The 15,561-nt window shown below is 36.5% G+C and overlaps 1 protein-coding gene across 1 annotated transcript; it reads left to right on the forward strand.

Moving 5' to 3' along the window:
- The first annotated feature begins 1,097 nt into the window (after positions 1-1,097).
- LOC127500261 (sialic acid-binding Ig-like lectin 7) lies at positions 1,098-13,013 on the forward strand. The gene is made up of 8 exons (XM_051871321.1): positions 1,098-1,741; positions 1,866-1,920; positions 2,367-2,729; positions 7,736-8,044; positions 8,135-8,392; positions 9,312-9,393; positions 9,484-9,505; positions 12,474-13,013. Exons 2-8 carry the CDS (start codon positions 1,878-1,880, stop codon positions 12,636-12,638), a joined length of 1,242 nt encoding a protein of 413 aa, XP_051727281.1. The 5' UTR covers positions 1,098-1,741; positions 1,866-1,877; the 3' UTR covers positions 12,639-13,013.
- Positions 13,014-15,561: the final 2,548 nt, after the last annotated feature.

Genomic DNA, 15,561 nt, shown 5'->3' on the forward strand with positions numbered 1-15,561 from the left:
CAACACTTGGCTAAGTGCTAATGTATGCGATTAATGCCACGAAACAGGAAGTTGTTGTAACTCAGGCATACAATGTCTGATCTGCTCCAAACTTCACATGTTTGATAAGAGTCCTGACCTGAAGACATCTACATGGCAATATTCAGTTACAGTCAAAGTGCCACCTGTTGGCAGCAGGAAGTATGGCACTTTGAAATGACTTTACCATAATTCTCCTGTATTTACTCGCTTACATGCATGTCGCCCACTGTTCACTGTTTTCCTAAAGCCAATGGGTGGTGGTGAGCCCAGGTGCGAGGGCCCTTTCATCGCTGCTTGCAGCTTTAATTTTAGTTAAAGTATTTTTATCAATACTTGGTGCCTTTTGCCCCATGCTGTTGAGCCTTTTCCCTGTGTGTGGGATAAAAGGCCCCATCACCACCTCATACATTTATAAGATTTTTAAACAAAACAAACCACCTTTATTTTTTATTTTCACACAAAATCTGTTGCTCCATTAATGTTAAATAAAAACATACATATATCATACATACACTATGGAGTAGTGAAAAGCACATTTTTCTTAAGGTGTGCCTTTAGCCCCGTTGTACCCTAATCCTTAAACATGTTTTTCTATGGCATAGAAGTATTTATAGTGTGATCTGGTCTGGTGTATGAAAGCTTGATGAAAATTTTACTTCTGCTTTTTGCATGAGACATTTATGGGTAAGACTGTCATATCAAACTCATTAAATCAGTAGATTTGGTTTTAGATGTTTGTTGAGAGAACGTGCATGTTAAAGTCAGTTGTGTGGGTTTCCTGTGTTCGATTTTCACACCAACGAAGCAACAAAGTTTATTCACATAGTAAACACTGGTCACTTTTGTGTGGGCTGCTGTTCATTCTCATGGAAAGGTCAAAAGGTCATTACTCTCAGTTTCATTTATTAATTATATGTTTAATTCATTCATAAATTAATTTACTCACCCTCATGTCGTTCCAAACCAGTATGACTTCTTATGTGGAGCACTTAAGATGTTTTGCAGAATATCCACACTGCTCTTTTGCATCTGTTGCATCAATGCACAGTGCAACACTAAAAGCACTAAAAAAAAATGCAACGCTCATAATGTGTGACTTGTTTACCACAGCAGGGTTTTTTGTTTTTGTTTTGTTTTTTTGCCATAATTCAAATGACTTTTATCTTTAACAGAATTATCTTACCAGTTTAAAACAACAAGAGCAAAGGGCAAAGCTTAGGTTAGAGAAAAATATTAAAACAGTTGGCATATCACCAACACTGCAACAATATTAATCTATGAATTATTAATCTGCAGTCCAAACAATAATATATTTGGCTACAATGTAACAAATTCATCTATTTCATCCCAGCTCTTTTCATTCATCTCTTATTGGTTTCTTGTTCTTTCTGATGTTTTCATTTCTTAACTGGTCCCGGCTGAAACCCAAATAAAATGATTTTAAAAAATCATCAGTTTGCTTGAAATAAATGAAAAAAACACCTTACTTCTGCTTTTTGCATTTAAAGCGTTCTCAAATCAATCTCAATCTAACGGAGCGTGCAACATCCTTTGCTGATATAAATGAGGTCATCCATCGGTGTTAAAATGAATTCTATTGGTGGGAATACCAGTTCATTTCAGGCTTATATTCATGACGGGTGGTTTCTGGTGATACACTGTGACTTTCACCACAGCTGAAGTGAAGCTCACTCTTATCTGGGTTGCTGTAGTCTCTAAGGTAAACTATCAAATTTGTTTTAAAATAGAAATTTAATTGTAAACTGCTACAATTGTCAAGCCAAATGACAATAGATGCTTATAAACTGTACATTTAATCTTCATTGTTTTTAAATACACCTCAGGTGATTCTCAGGATGCTTGCTGCAGATTTTCTTGTATTCAGCTCCATTCTATCAGGTTCGTCTTTTTCTTTCCTTTTCTTTTCTTTTTTTTTTTTTTTAAGAATATAAGTGAATTAACAATGACCCTAAAAAGTATTTGGACACTTTTGGAAACTTGCGTCCAAAAGACATTTGAAAATGTCTGAAATTCACTGCATTAGAGCTGCAGACAAATAAGTGGTGGGGGGTGTTAAAGGGTCTTCATGGAACCAAAGATGCCAAACTTTTATTTTTAAGAGTGTATATGAACATGTTCTATAAAATGTGACAACCAGAAAGTTCATTTAGAAATCTAACATGCTTCATTGAGTGAAATCATTTTCTTTAAAATAAATCGATATATAGCCTATAATGCAAAGACATGTAGCCTATAAATTGTTAACTGCGGTTTAATTGTTAAAATATTTTTGATGGACAATGTAGATTTATATTACAACTGATTATAGCACATTTGTATTCCAGCTGCTTGGTGTCAGTCAGACATTAACGCATTGTACCCCAAAACCCTAAACGCCACCAGCGGCTCCTGCCTTTTGATTCCCTGCCAATTCACAATTTCAAAGAAGAAAGAAGTATTTCTTGACCGTTCACCAGTAGTAACATGGATACGAGGATCTCTGTGGTCACTCTATGATACAGATAATTTTACCAACGCTCACCGTCAGATGGAACCTCAAATGAAGATGGTGGGGGACCTACAAAAGAAAAACTGCTCTTCTGTCATGATGAATCTCACCAGCCTGCATTCAGATCGCTACTTCTTCAAGTTTCAATCTGAGGACTATAGTGTGACTAAAACAAAAGCTGTGCAGATAAATGTGTCAGGTAAGACAGTGCAAATGTTTCAATAATAATCAAAGACATACTAACAACAAGTGTTTTCAGTTTAAGAGGCCCATGGCATCAGATCTTTGAAAAATGTTCCAAGTTTTAACGGGGCACATATTAGTAGTTATACAATTCAATCAAGTTAATATTGAGCAAATTACAATTTATGTCAAATTAATTTTGTGTATTTTTGCTTCCAAAACACAGCAGTTGTGTTTCGTTCCTGAATTATCAGTGTTGTTCACTTGGCCAGAGATGGGCATAAATACATGAAAATGTATTTAAAATAAAACTACAAAATACCTCATGTTGTATCAACATAAAATACCAAATACTGTGTGAAAAAAAAAAATTATTTACACACAAATACAGTATTTTGAAAATGCACAAAATACATGTGAAATTGGCCATTCAGTGAAGTATGACTATTTGGCTTAAGTATATCTGGACCTGTTCTGAATGCAAAGCATAATTTGGTGTGTACAACTGCTTAGACACTTTTGTTTTTATACCTCTACCACCAACTTTTCAGAAAGACTGGGTGTGACTAAGGTGTCATCTGTGTGCCATTTCTATACTTACTTCTGACCAGGTTACACTGCAGCCTATTACTTGTGCTGAACACTACTAAATAAATCGCATGTAAAACTGTGGGAACTTTTCCTGCTAGGAGAAGGGATGGGCAATATGAACAAAATCTTATATCATAATATGAGTAATTGCACAGTAACAATATATCATGATACAATAATTTATTTTCTGGAAAAAAGGTTATTACGATACCAAAATTTTAGATAACCAGTGAAATTTCACTATTCTCAGTATCAGGTTCAATACCACAGCAAAAAACAATACTAGGGTAACTAATGTAAGAAAACAGTTCTTAAGCAGTTATTGAAGACAGGTAAACAATCAGTAATAAAATAAAAACAAAGAAACAAATGACAAGCAATAGGAAAAATAAGTACAATAGAACAAAGATAAAAATTAAAGGGTTAGTTTACCCAAAAATGAAAATTCTGTCATTACTCACCCTCATGTCGTTCCAAACCCGTAAGACTTCCGTTCATCTTTGGAACACAAATTAAGATATTTTTGATAAAATCTGATGGCTCAGTGAGGCCTCCATTGACAGCAAGATAATTAACACTTTCAGATGCCCAGAAAGCAACTTAAGACATATTTAAAACAGTTCATGTGACTACAGTGGTTCAACCTTAATGTTATGAAGCGACGAGAATACTTTTTGTGCACCAAAAAAACTAAATAACAACTTTATTCAACAATATCTGATGGGCGATTTCAAAACACTGCTTCATGAAGCTTCGAAGCTTTACGAATCTTTTGTTTCGAATCAGTGGTTCAGATCGCATATCAAACTGCCAAATTGTTTTTTTTTTTGGCGCACAAAAAGTATTCTCGTTATCTTGCTGGCAATAGAGGCCTCACTGAGTCATCAGATTTCATCAAAAATATCTTAATTTGTGTTCCAAAGATGATCGAAGGTCTTACGGGCGTGGAAGGACATGAGGGTGAGTAATTAATGACACAATTTTCATTTTTGGGTGAACTAACCCTTTAAATAAAGAGTGCTAAGTTTTTCAGATAGGTCCTAACATAAGTAAAAAAAAAATTTAATAAAGTAATCAAAGGTAAAATAAATTAGTCTTCACTGTTAAAGTTATTCAGTAAAGAGCATCGAGTTTTGTTGTTCATCAATGACATAGACAGCATCAGTAGGTTGCTGTCACTTTAAGGTAGGCTGGTTGCAGGTTTTGTTATGCTGGTTGAAAGTCTCTTCACATCCTGATAGCAATCACTAAGTTAAGTGCCTAAATGTATTTATATGTATATATTGTCTGAAAGGCTTAGGACCATAAAATGTTCATTCAATCATTGCATTCAGTCCGAATGCAACAATACAATGTCCTACCTGCCTGTCAACGTATGTATTAAAAGAGCATCTGTGAAATTTTATGATATGATAGCATGTACCAAAGCTTGTCTACCCTTCTGTTAGACACTTAAAAGTGTCTACTTTTTCTTCACAAAAAGAGTATATACTTTTAGGGTGTAGTATAAGTTGGCGAATTGGGACACAGCACTTCACTCAAGACATAAACCGAGGGCCTGTCCAAATAGCCACACTTGTGGTCTTGACATTCCACTTAAATTAATTTAAGTTAAATTAGATAAATTAGATATAGAATTTGGTAGCAAAACAAAGTGTTGCATATTTTATTGGTGCAAAGATGAGTATGTGTATTTTGTACAACATTTGCAACTACTTTTTATCACTTAATTAGAAGCACCACAAATAAATTGACCTAAATTACATAATTAGAAGCACCTAAATTGTGTCATCTGTTATAGGGACTACTGAACTGACATTTAGAAATTTATTTTAAAATATTAATCAAAATGAAGCTCTGTAAACACTTGCATTTTTACAACACTATAAATGTGTCCCATAGGGTAATGAAAAGTACTAACCATACTTGTGGTCTTCACACCTACTTGAACACTTTAAATACAGCAAATACATCATGTAAGTAGTCAAGTGCAAAGACCGCAAGTGTGGGTATTTAGACAGGCCCGACTGTGTTTGAATACTCAGATTTTGACATTTTTGTGTGTATTTGACCGTTTAGCCACGCACAGAAGTGTGCGACTACTAAATATGAGTCCTCTTTTGTGGTGTGTTGCACTTTTAACAATTCTTTTAACCTAGCCCGTCCCACTAATTACTCATTCATCCATTTTCTTTTAGCGCTCTAACGTGTCAATAACTCTAAACACTAAAAGATGCGTGGATATATTTGCATACTGCAATATATAAACAATAGGCCTATAGAAAAAAGTTAAATTGATTCACACTTATATCATCGCCACAATATTGTATATATTGTCATATCACCCAGTCCTAGCAAGCAGTAGAAATACTTAAACACATTTGACTGGTTGATAAAAACAAACAACCGATTAAAGGCACAATATGTAAATTTTTGCTCCTAGAGGTCACCTATTCAAAACAAAGGTGTAGTTTGATGATGCCGAGATTGAGCGCATGGGAGATGTCGTCTTCACCTCACAGCCGGTGGAAAAGAACTGGGACGGGTCTCAGGCAGAAATCATGTTCATGGATGAGATTATTAGGCCTACTGTAGTATGAAGCAGCGCAGGGTCGAGTGCTGTCCGAGCTGAACGAGGCCGCTGGAGCGATTGCTAATGAGAGACGAACGCGACACATGGCTCGAGAGCAGCGGAACTTTTATTATGCCGCAGTCGCCGCTTCCGGTTCTTCCGGTCAAATGTATGTGAGGTAACGCATTGCATATCATATAAGATACATTTTAGTGTGTTGAAAATCATGTTATAACGTTGCTCTGTGCGAAAATCATGTTATAACGTTGCTCTGTGCATATTGTGCCTTTAACTATTAAGACTAACTGTTTTTCCCCTTGCCAGGGTTGCCAGGTCTGCGAAACAAAATTAGCCCCAAAAAAACCCAATGCGATTTCTCAGTCGGGTGGCCGAATTCTCTATTGAATGGGGGTGTTTTGAGTGTGTTTAAGGTCAGTCGTACAACTGCAGGTTTTTTTTTTTTTTTTTAAAAAGACACTAATGAAGAGGCTGACTTTGCATAAAGTATTTTATGTATTTTAAAAATACAAAGATACTAAACTTAAATGTACTTAAATAAAAATTACAATTTATTAAATTGTATTTTGTATTTCAAATAGGCCTACATATTTTAAATAGGCCCACATGTATCTGAAATACTGCCCGTGGTTCGTTACTGAATGAATTAGCATTTTTAATAACATTCCTTTGGCACCTCCTATTGGTGTAATAATGTAACTTCATGGCATGGAAAAACAAAAAGCTTTCTTTTCATCAATCACAAGGGCACTTCCTATGTTAAAGGCACAATACATAAGATTTTTGGATTAAAATATCCAAAAACCACTAGAACAGTGTTATATATTTTGCTGATTTGTGTATACATTATCCCAAATGTTTCCAAGAATGTTTAAATCCAGAGAAATAAGCAATTTCAACCAGGACACGGACCATGCTGTGTGTCGCTTATCAATGACATCATACCTGCGTTACCTCTCGTTTTCTTGATTTTCCACGGGTACCATGTTTTACCATGAAAAACAGTATTTTGTCAAGTGGCTAACATAGCATAATCAGATGCTGCTTTATTTTTAGTAACAGTAATACAACATTTTCTCCATCATACAATATGTTTTAAAATTAATTGCATGCCATTTATCAACACAAGCCATCCAGCATTTATTAATATGATATTCTAATATCGATCTAGTTTACTGCAGTGTGCAACGTGTCTCATAGCAGCCGCCGAGCGAACGCACAGAGTAGCACTATAACAGCTTTCAAAACACAAATGTACCTAATATGATAAGCGATGCATTACCCCACATACGTTTGACCGGAAGAACCGAAAGCGGCGACTGTGGCATAATAAAATTTTCACTGCTCTCGAGCCGTGTGTGTCGCGCTCGTCTCTCATTAGCAATCGCTCCAGCGGCCTCATTCCGCTCCCACAGCACTCGGCCCTGCTCTGCTTCATACTAAAGTAACGTTAATAATCTTATCCATGAACATGATTTCTGCCTGAGTCCCATTTCTTTTCCACCAGCTGTGAGGTGAAGACGACATCCCCCATGATTCCTCGCTCAATCTCGGCATCATCAAACTACACCTTTGTTTTGAATAGGTGACCTGAAAAATTACATATTGTGCCTTTAACTGTTCTTACCTAGTGTAACTGTATTGATATCTTATCAATTTATTGAGAAATGTGTCCTAGCCACTGTAAAAAATAAAAAATCTGTAAAAAAAAGTTAGTACTTATTTGTATAATTACACTTTAACAAGTGCATCTTAAAATAAAGTGTATCCATTATTATTTGTAAATGCTTAGTTTCTACAAATGAATACCATTACTCCTTCTCCTCTCCACATCCTGACAGATTCCTTGGCTGAGCCGCGTGTGATTGTGCCGGTACTCAGGGAGGGTGAGGTGGGGAATCTGACTTGCACTGTTCCAGCCCCTTGCCCCAGTGACACTCCAAATGTAACATGGGATCCTGCATTAGGTGGTAACATAACACAATGGACACAGCTGAATGCTGATGGGACACAGAGTGTTTCTGCCAATTTGAACTTCATCCCATCATTCCGCCATCATAAGCTGAAAGTGAACTGTGTTTCCATGCATCTACTAGATAGAAAGGGCAAACCCCAGCACAGCCACAAGACCGTCATCCTCACTGTGGAGTGTGAGATTTTAAATCAACACAATTTGCAGCTTTTCTCTTTTTGTGGTTGTTCTGAAAATACACACCGTTTCTTCTCTTTCTGACCCATAGATCCTCCTAAGGAAACACAGATCTCTCTTACAGGCTCTGTCTGGCTTGGTAGTAATTTAACCCTCACCTGTCAAAGTAATGCCAACCCTCAAGCGAACTACAGTTGGTTCATGAAGAAGGAAGGTATAGTGAAAGAAGTGGGTTCCTCACGTGTGCTTTCCTTTACTGTGGCCCATGAGAAAAGTGGGGAATACATTTGTGAGGCACAGAACCTACATGGTGCAGTGAACTCCACAATCCTACCGATCAATGCCCTAGGTCAGTCTGTGCTTGATTTTACAGACATGCAGTACACATTATTTACCATAAAACAGTTTTGACAATTGCACTTACAGTTTAAAGGGGGGTGTAATGCTATTTCATGCATTCTGACTTATTTACACTGTTAAAGAGTTGCATTCTCATGCTAAACATGGCCAAAGTTTCAAAACACGAGTTGGACATATGACGGGGTATTTCTGTGCCAAATATACTACTTCCGGTTGTGGACATGTTTCGCTGAAATTTTTTCGAGTATGGCCTGTATCACATCATAAAGGGTGGAATTCCTTGTATAGGCACTTCTCCCTGATAAGCGTGCACACACACATCACCCAGAGCAAGAGCAAGAGCACGCCATTAGATTGCAAAGTAAGAAAGAAATGACAGTATTTTACACCTCACAGTGAATATCAGTCAATTTTATTACCGTTACTTTTCTTAAATATGACATCCTTGATGACGTATGCAGCCTTCAAATGTGACCTCTGGAGGAAGCGGCCTCCGAAATGAGAAGCAGCTCCTGTCACCGAAGGAGTGTGTTTTTGGTTGTGAGGGAAAGATTATCTTTTTCAGCTTCCCAAAGAACCCAGCTCGCTCGTGACTCTTTAGCTCTGCCCAAGGCACTGATGGCAGGCACGCCTCCAGGAGCTCGGCTTTTTTCAGAAAGACTCAGTACAGCGTATCTATCTTTTATGAATATGATAAAACTAAAGACTTTTTGGAGATATGAAGAATGCAATATTACTCTATATGTACTCAAGATTAACATGAGATTGGTAGAAACTGTGTGTGATACCCCCCCTTTAAAGAATGTTAAGACTGTTTCAAAAAATGAGCCAAAGCGACTGAGTAAAAAGATATTACATATGTTGAGACATTAAACAGATGTAATGAACTGTTCTCTTTGCTTTTGCAGGCATATCATTCACTGCTTTCCTCATAATTTTGGCACTGTTCTCAGTGCTTATATTTGCACTTCCTATTCTTATTTACAGAAGGTAGGATCCTGCTAGATATTTAAGTTATATAAAATATTTTATACATTATTTGAGATAAATGAGAATGTTTTCCTTTTTTGGTATATGCAGGTGCAAAAAACCATACATAAGTGTAAGTATCTTTTCTGCCATGATATGTTTCTCATTAAGTGAGTTGCATCAACTGTCAGATAGATAGACAGACAGACAGACAAATAGATAGATAGATAGATAGATCCCTCTGAAAGGGATAGTTCACCCAAAAATTCAAATTATCCCATAATTTACTCACCCTCAAGCCATCAGGTGTATATGACTTTCTTCTTTCAGACGAACACAATCAGAGTTATATTGAAAAATATTCTGACTCTTCCAAGATTTATAATGGTAGTGAATGGCGCTCATGATTTTAAAGCCCAAAAAAGTGCATCCATCCATCATGAATGTAATCCATACAGCTCCAGGGGGTTAATAAAGGCCTTCTAAAGCGAAGCGATGGGTTTTTGTAAGAAAAATATCCATATTCCCATATAATATATATACAACCCGAATTCCGGAAAAGTTGGGACGTTTTTTAAATATGAATAAAATGAAAACTAAAAGACTTTCAAATCACATGAGCCAATATTTTATTCACAATAGAAATTGAGAAATTTTTACAATTTTATGCACAAAATGAGCTCATTTCAAATTTGATGCCTGCTACAGGTCTCAAAAAAGTTGGCACGGGGGCAACAAATGGCTGAAAAAGCAAGAAATTTTGAAAAGATTCAGCTGGAAGAACATCTAGCAACTAATTAAGTGAATTGATATCAGCTCTGTAACATGATTAGCTATAAAAGGGATGTTTTAGAGAGGCAGAGGCTCTCCAATCTGTGAAAGAGTGCGTAAAAAGATTGTGGAATACTTTAAAAACAATGTTCCTCAACGTCAAATTGCAAAGGCTTTGCAAATCTCATCATCTACAGTGCATAACATCATCAAAAGATTCAGAGAAAATCTCTGTATGTAAGGGACAAGGCCGAAGACCTTTGTAAGAGCATTAATTCTTTGTTATTTCTCATTGGTTATTCACGGTCACGTGGGCACAGGTGATCACTTCCGTTTTCTTTATTATTTCCTTTGACGGATTAATTGTCAGTGTGGGAAGGGGCGAGTAGCTGGAGCCAACTTTCTGTTGACCGTATTTGTGCTGGTCTAGTCATGTTTTCATGTGCTTAGATAAAACTGAAAGCAAGTTAAATCTTCATCTTCCTTTGATGTCAAGATGATCGAGTGCGAACGAGTCACTACCCACTACCTAGCCTCTGTGTGGCTATTGGATGCCGCTAACCTTTATTGGACACCCGTGGTCTTCGGCCCTCAGACGACACTGCATTACTCGTCGGCATGATTGTGTCAATGACATTACTAAACGGGCCCAGGAATACATCCAGAAACCACTGTCGGTAAACACAATCCACCGTGCCATCTGCAGATGCCAACTAAAGCTCTATCATGCAAAAAGGAAGCCATATGTGAACATGGTCCAGAAGCGCCGTCGTGTCCTGTGGGCTAAGGCTCATTTAAAAACGGACTGTTTCAAAGTGGAAAAGTGTTCTATGGTCAGACGTGTCCAAATTTGACATTCTTGTTGGAAATCATGGACGCCGTGTCCTCCGGGCTAAAGAGGAGGGAGACTGTCCAGCGTGTTATCAGCGTTCAGTTCAAAAGCCAGCATCTCTGATGGTATGGGGGTGCATAAGTGCATACGGTATGGGCAGCTTGCATGTTTCGGAAGGCAATATGAATGCTGAAAGGTATATAAAGGTTTTAGAGCAACATTAAATGAAAAATACGCCAAAGACAACCACAAACTCTTCAGCAGTTGGAAACCTATATCAGGAAAGAATGGGACCAAAACTCCAGAAACTCATAACCTCAATGCCCAGACGTCTTCAAACTGTTTTGAAAAGAAGAGGAGATGCTACACCATGGTAAACATGCCCGTCCCAACTATTTTGAGACCTGTAGCAGGCATCAAATTTGAAATGAGCTCATTTTGTGCATAAAATTGTAAAATTTCTCTGTTTAAACATTTGTTATGTTATCTATATTCTATTGTGAATAAAATATTGGCTCATTTGATTTGAAAGTCTTTTAGTTTTCATTTTATTCAAATTTAAAAAACGTCCCAACTTTTCTGGAATTCAGGTTGTAATATATATATATATATAAATATATATAATATCCATATTAATTATAATATCTAGCTTCCGGCAGACAGCCGTACGCATCGATTTGCAGCGGAAGAGTAACCTCTGACCCGACACATGATGTAATGATGAACACGAAAGGACAGAGCAAAACAAAATACCGGTCACAAATAAGAAGTGTAAAACAAGAATTTTTAAAGAGAAATGTTGGATTTCAGCATAAGAAAAGAGGAGCTAGAGTTTGTTGCCCAGCCCTATTTCTTTGAACAGCGAGAGCCGTCTAAGCTCACGATACTCCTACTTCTTATGTCAGGTCAGGGATTACTCTTTTGCCATAACTGGATGCGTACGGCCGTTTGCCGGAAGCTAGTTATTATAGTTTATATATAATTTAAATGTGGATATTTTTCTTACAAAAACCCATCGGAAGGCCTTTCTTAACCCCCTGGAGCTGTATTCATTACATTTATGATGGATGGGCACACTTTTTTGGGCTTCAAAATCGTGAGCCCCATTCACTGCCATTAAAAAGCTTGGAAGAGCCAGGATAATTTTTAATATAACTCCGATTGTGTTCGTCTGAAAAAAAGATATATACCTAGGATGGCTTGAGGGTGAGTAAATCATGGGATAATTTTCAGACATTTAATAGACAAAAGCTACAAAACTACAGTTTGAGGTTTTTAAGGGCAAGGCAAACTAAATTTGGTACTAATACTGTATGAGGTTCCATTTGTGCCAAAAATGAGTCGACTGCTTTGTGCTATACATTTGTGCTATACATTTGTCCTTGTTACACCATTGTGAGTTTATCATTGTTTTCAGAAAAATGTTCTGTTGTGAGAGAATTATCATAAAGCTAACAGAGTGTACAAGTTCGCAGCTCATTTATTAATGCATTTTCAGGAAACAAAGCAAGATGAGGACATTTACGCCAATGTGTCTTCAAGTACAGAGAAAAGCCATCAGCTTCAGTCAAAGACATGTGGAGATAAGGCCATCTACACCATTAACCCTGAATGCACATTCAGAAAGAATCTCTCCAACGAAGAAATCTATGCAAACTGTTGAAGTGAGAAGTGGAACATTTTAAACAACCTTTCATGGATCACCACTGAACAATTAGTCTACTTTCTGTATGCCAGTAGTGATCATTTTAATAAGCATATGTAAACTTCACATCTATACAATTGCTACATCCTTTCTCCTTTTAAAGAATGAAAACTCTCCAATAATTCAACACTGAATCTACATTTAACTACCTGTATGTTTTTATTTTTATTTTTGTGTGATACAGTTCGCTTTGCTCAATTAAAGAAGTTAAAGTCTCCATGAAATCAAAATTTAGTTGTTTTTTTTAAATGGAATATTGCATTATTTATTAAAAATGATTTAACTGTGCACATCATTTAAAATAAATAAATAAAAAAAAACACAAAAATAAAATACTGTCATTAATTACTCACTCTCATGTCGTTTCACACACGTAAGACCTTTGTTTATCTTTGGAACACAAATAAAAAAGAACAAAATAGCGACTTTATTCAACAATATCTAGTGATGGGCGATTTTGAAACACTGCTTCATGAAGCTTCGAAGCTTTACAAATCTTTTGTATCGAATCAGCCTGTATCAAACTGCCAAAGTCATGTGATTTCAGTAAACAAGGTTTTGTTACGTCATAAGTGTTTCGAAACATTTCAAAATTTCAATGGTTCGCGTGACTTTGGAAGTTTGATATGCGCTTCGAACTACTGATTCAAAACAAAAGATTCGTAAAGCTTCGAAGCTTCATGAAGCAGTGTTTTGAAATCACCCATCACTAGATTTTGTTAAATAAAGTCATTATTTTGTTTTTTTTTTTGGTGCACAAAAAATATTTGTCGCTTCATAAAATTAAGGTTGAACCACTGTAGTCACATAAACTGTTTTAAATATGTCTTTAGTAGCTTTCTGGGCATCTGAAAGTGTTAATTATCTTGCTGTCAATGGAGGCCTCACTGAGCCATCAGATTTTATCAAAAATATCTTAATTTGTGTTCTGAAGATGAATGAAGGTCTTACGGGTGTGGAACGACATGAGGGTGAGTAATTAATGACAGAATTTTTATTTTTGGGTGAACTAACCCTTTAAACAAAATTTCTTCCTCTCCCCCGATATCTCTTCTTTGATGAGTGTTTACTGGCACAAGGGCGGGAGAACCTGTCATTCACATGAGATCGACAAATAGCAAACCCAGTAGTAGTCCCACCCAACTTTTCTTGTTTGAGAAGCCGTTTCAATCAGCTATGGTAGCTAAGGTATAAAAAAAACTATTGCAACTTGAATTTCATGCCAAATGTAATATTATGTATAGGTCTTTTTTCCCCCCATTCTTTCATACAGTAAGTAGTAAGGATTATTTAGATCTTACATGATTTACAAGAGCAATGTTCAAATGCCTCCAGAACATCCTGGAATTAAAAGCTATTCAGGCAAATATGCAGTAAAAACAGTGGTAAATATTAGGCCATAAACATTGTATGCAAGAACCAAATGGTTGGACAATGCATAGAATAAAGAATAAAGGAATAAAGTGGTGGTGTCAACACACCTCAGTACTCTAGGGGGCGATAGAGTCTGTGCTATTGAACCGCATGTGTTCCATTTCTGTACAAGTCCCTACTAGTCGTTGTAGATGGAGACAGGATGGAGATTGTCTTTCAAGTTGTCCAATAATGAGTCTTATGGGGATTACAGGATAATAACTGCGTCCCCTGGGGCAGAAATCCTCACTGGATAAGACGGCAGGTATAGAATAGTATGGAAGGATAATGTAAACATCAATGTTGCATCACAAGAACCTCCAACAGCGGTTAAAAGAAATGCTTGTTTTATGCGCTCTCGTTTCAGAGAGGTGTCTGCATTTGCGAAAAAAATATATGTGACAGACTTTAGAATATGGATATTTTGAACTCTTTTTGCTGTTGTATTATAATATGAGTTTATTTCTTAATGTTGTGCTTTTTAAAAACTCAACCACCCAACAATTGAAAAAAACAGCATATGTACGGTGTACATTTTAGGACTTCCTCACACCTCAGTCATACAACAAAAAGGCGTCATGCCTCAGACTAAAAGGCTTCTGTCATCGGACAAAACCGCATCGCGCCTCAGACTGAAAGTGTTCCGGTCTCAGGAAAAACAACGTCAGGTGTCAGGTCTTGTATAATTAGGCATCGAACGAAACAGCCTCAGACCAAAAGGCATCGGACTAAAAGGTATCAGGTTTTTTTTTTTTTTTTTTTTGTATAGCCTAACTTTCTATTGGCTTTTATCCCATCATAATGCCGTCCTTCAGTTGTCTTTTTCTTTACTGTTACTATTCCAAAATTGATGTAAGATGTGTGTGCGTGCATGTTAATTATGTAGAATCTATCTGATGATGGTATTCATGTAGGCTATTTATAAGAAAAGAACAGAAAAGAACATGCCGATTTTCACATTGGTCTGCAGAAAAACAGCAACGGGCTGAATGAAAATGTAAAATGTGACTCTTCCATCCAGATAGTGGTATTCTGTTTTTGTTGTTATTTTTATTTTTTATGCATTCCATTTTTATTCTTATGTATTTGTTTCCTTTTTATGTAAAGCACTTTGAATTACCATTGTGTATGAAATGTGCTAAATAAAATTGTCTTGCCTTGCCTAATCGACTCTCTGACAGTAGGTGGCGCTGGAACAGAAGAAATAAAGCCGTTTCCCTGGTACACAAAGCAGCTGTGCTTATAACAACGCATTCAAATAGCTCGAAAGATTTTTTACACCTCTTATAAAAATGAACCATGGTTTCACTACAAATAAAACAAAATGGTTATTGTAATTGACCATGGTAACCACAAATTAACCATGGTTTTGCTACACTATAGTTTATGGTATTTGTAGTAAAATTATTGTTATACAAATAGTAGCCTATCAATCCGAGAAAAAAAAAAAAAAATCAGTTACACACTT

The sequence above is a fragment of the Ctenopharyngodon idella genome, chromosome 18 (assembly GCF_019924925.1).
Source record: "Ctenopharyngodon idella isolate HZGC_01 chromosome 18, HZGC01, whole genome shotgun sequence".
Lineage (NCBI taxonomy): Eukaryota > Metazoa > Chordata > Actinopteri > Cypriniformes > Xenocyprididae > Ctenopharyngodon > Ctenopharyngodon idella.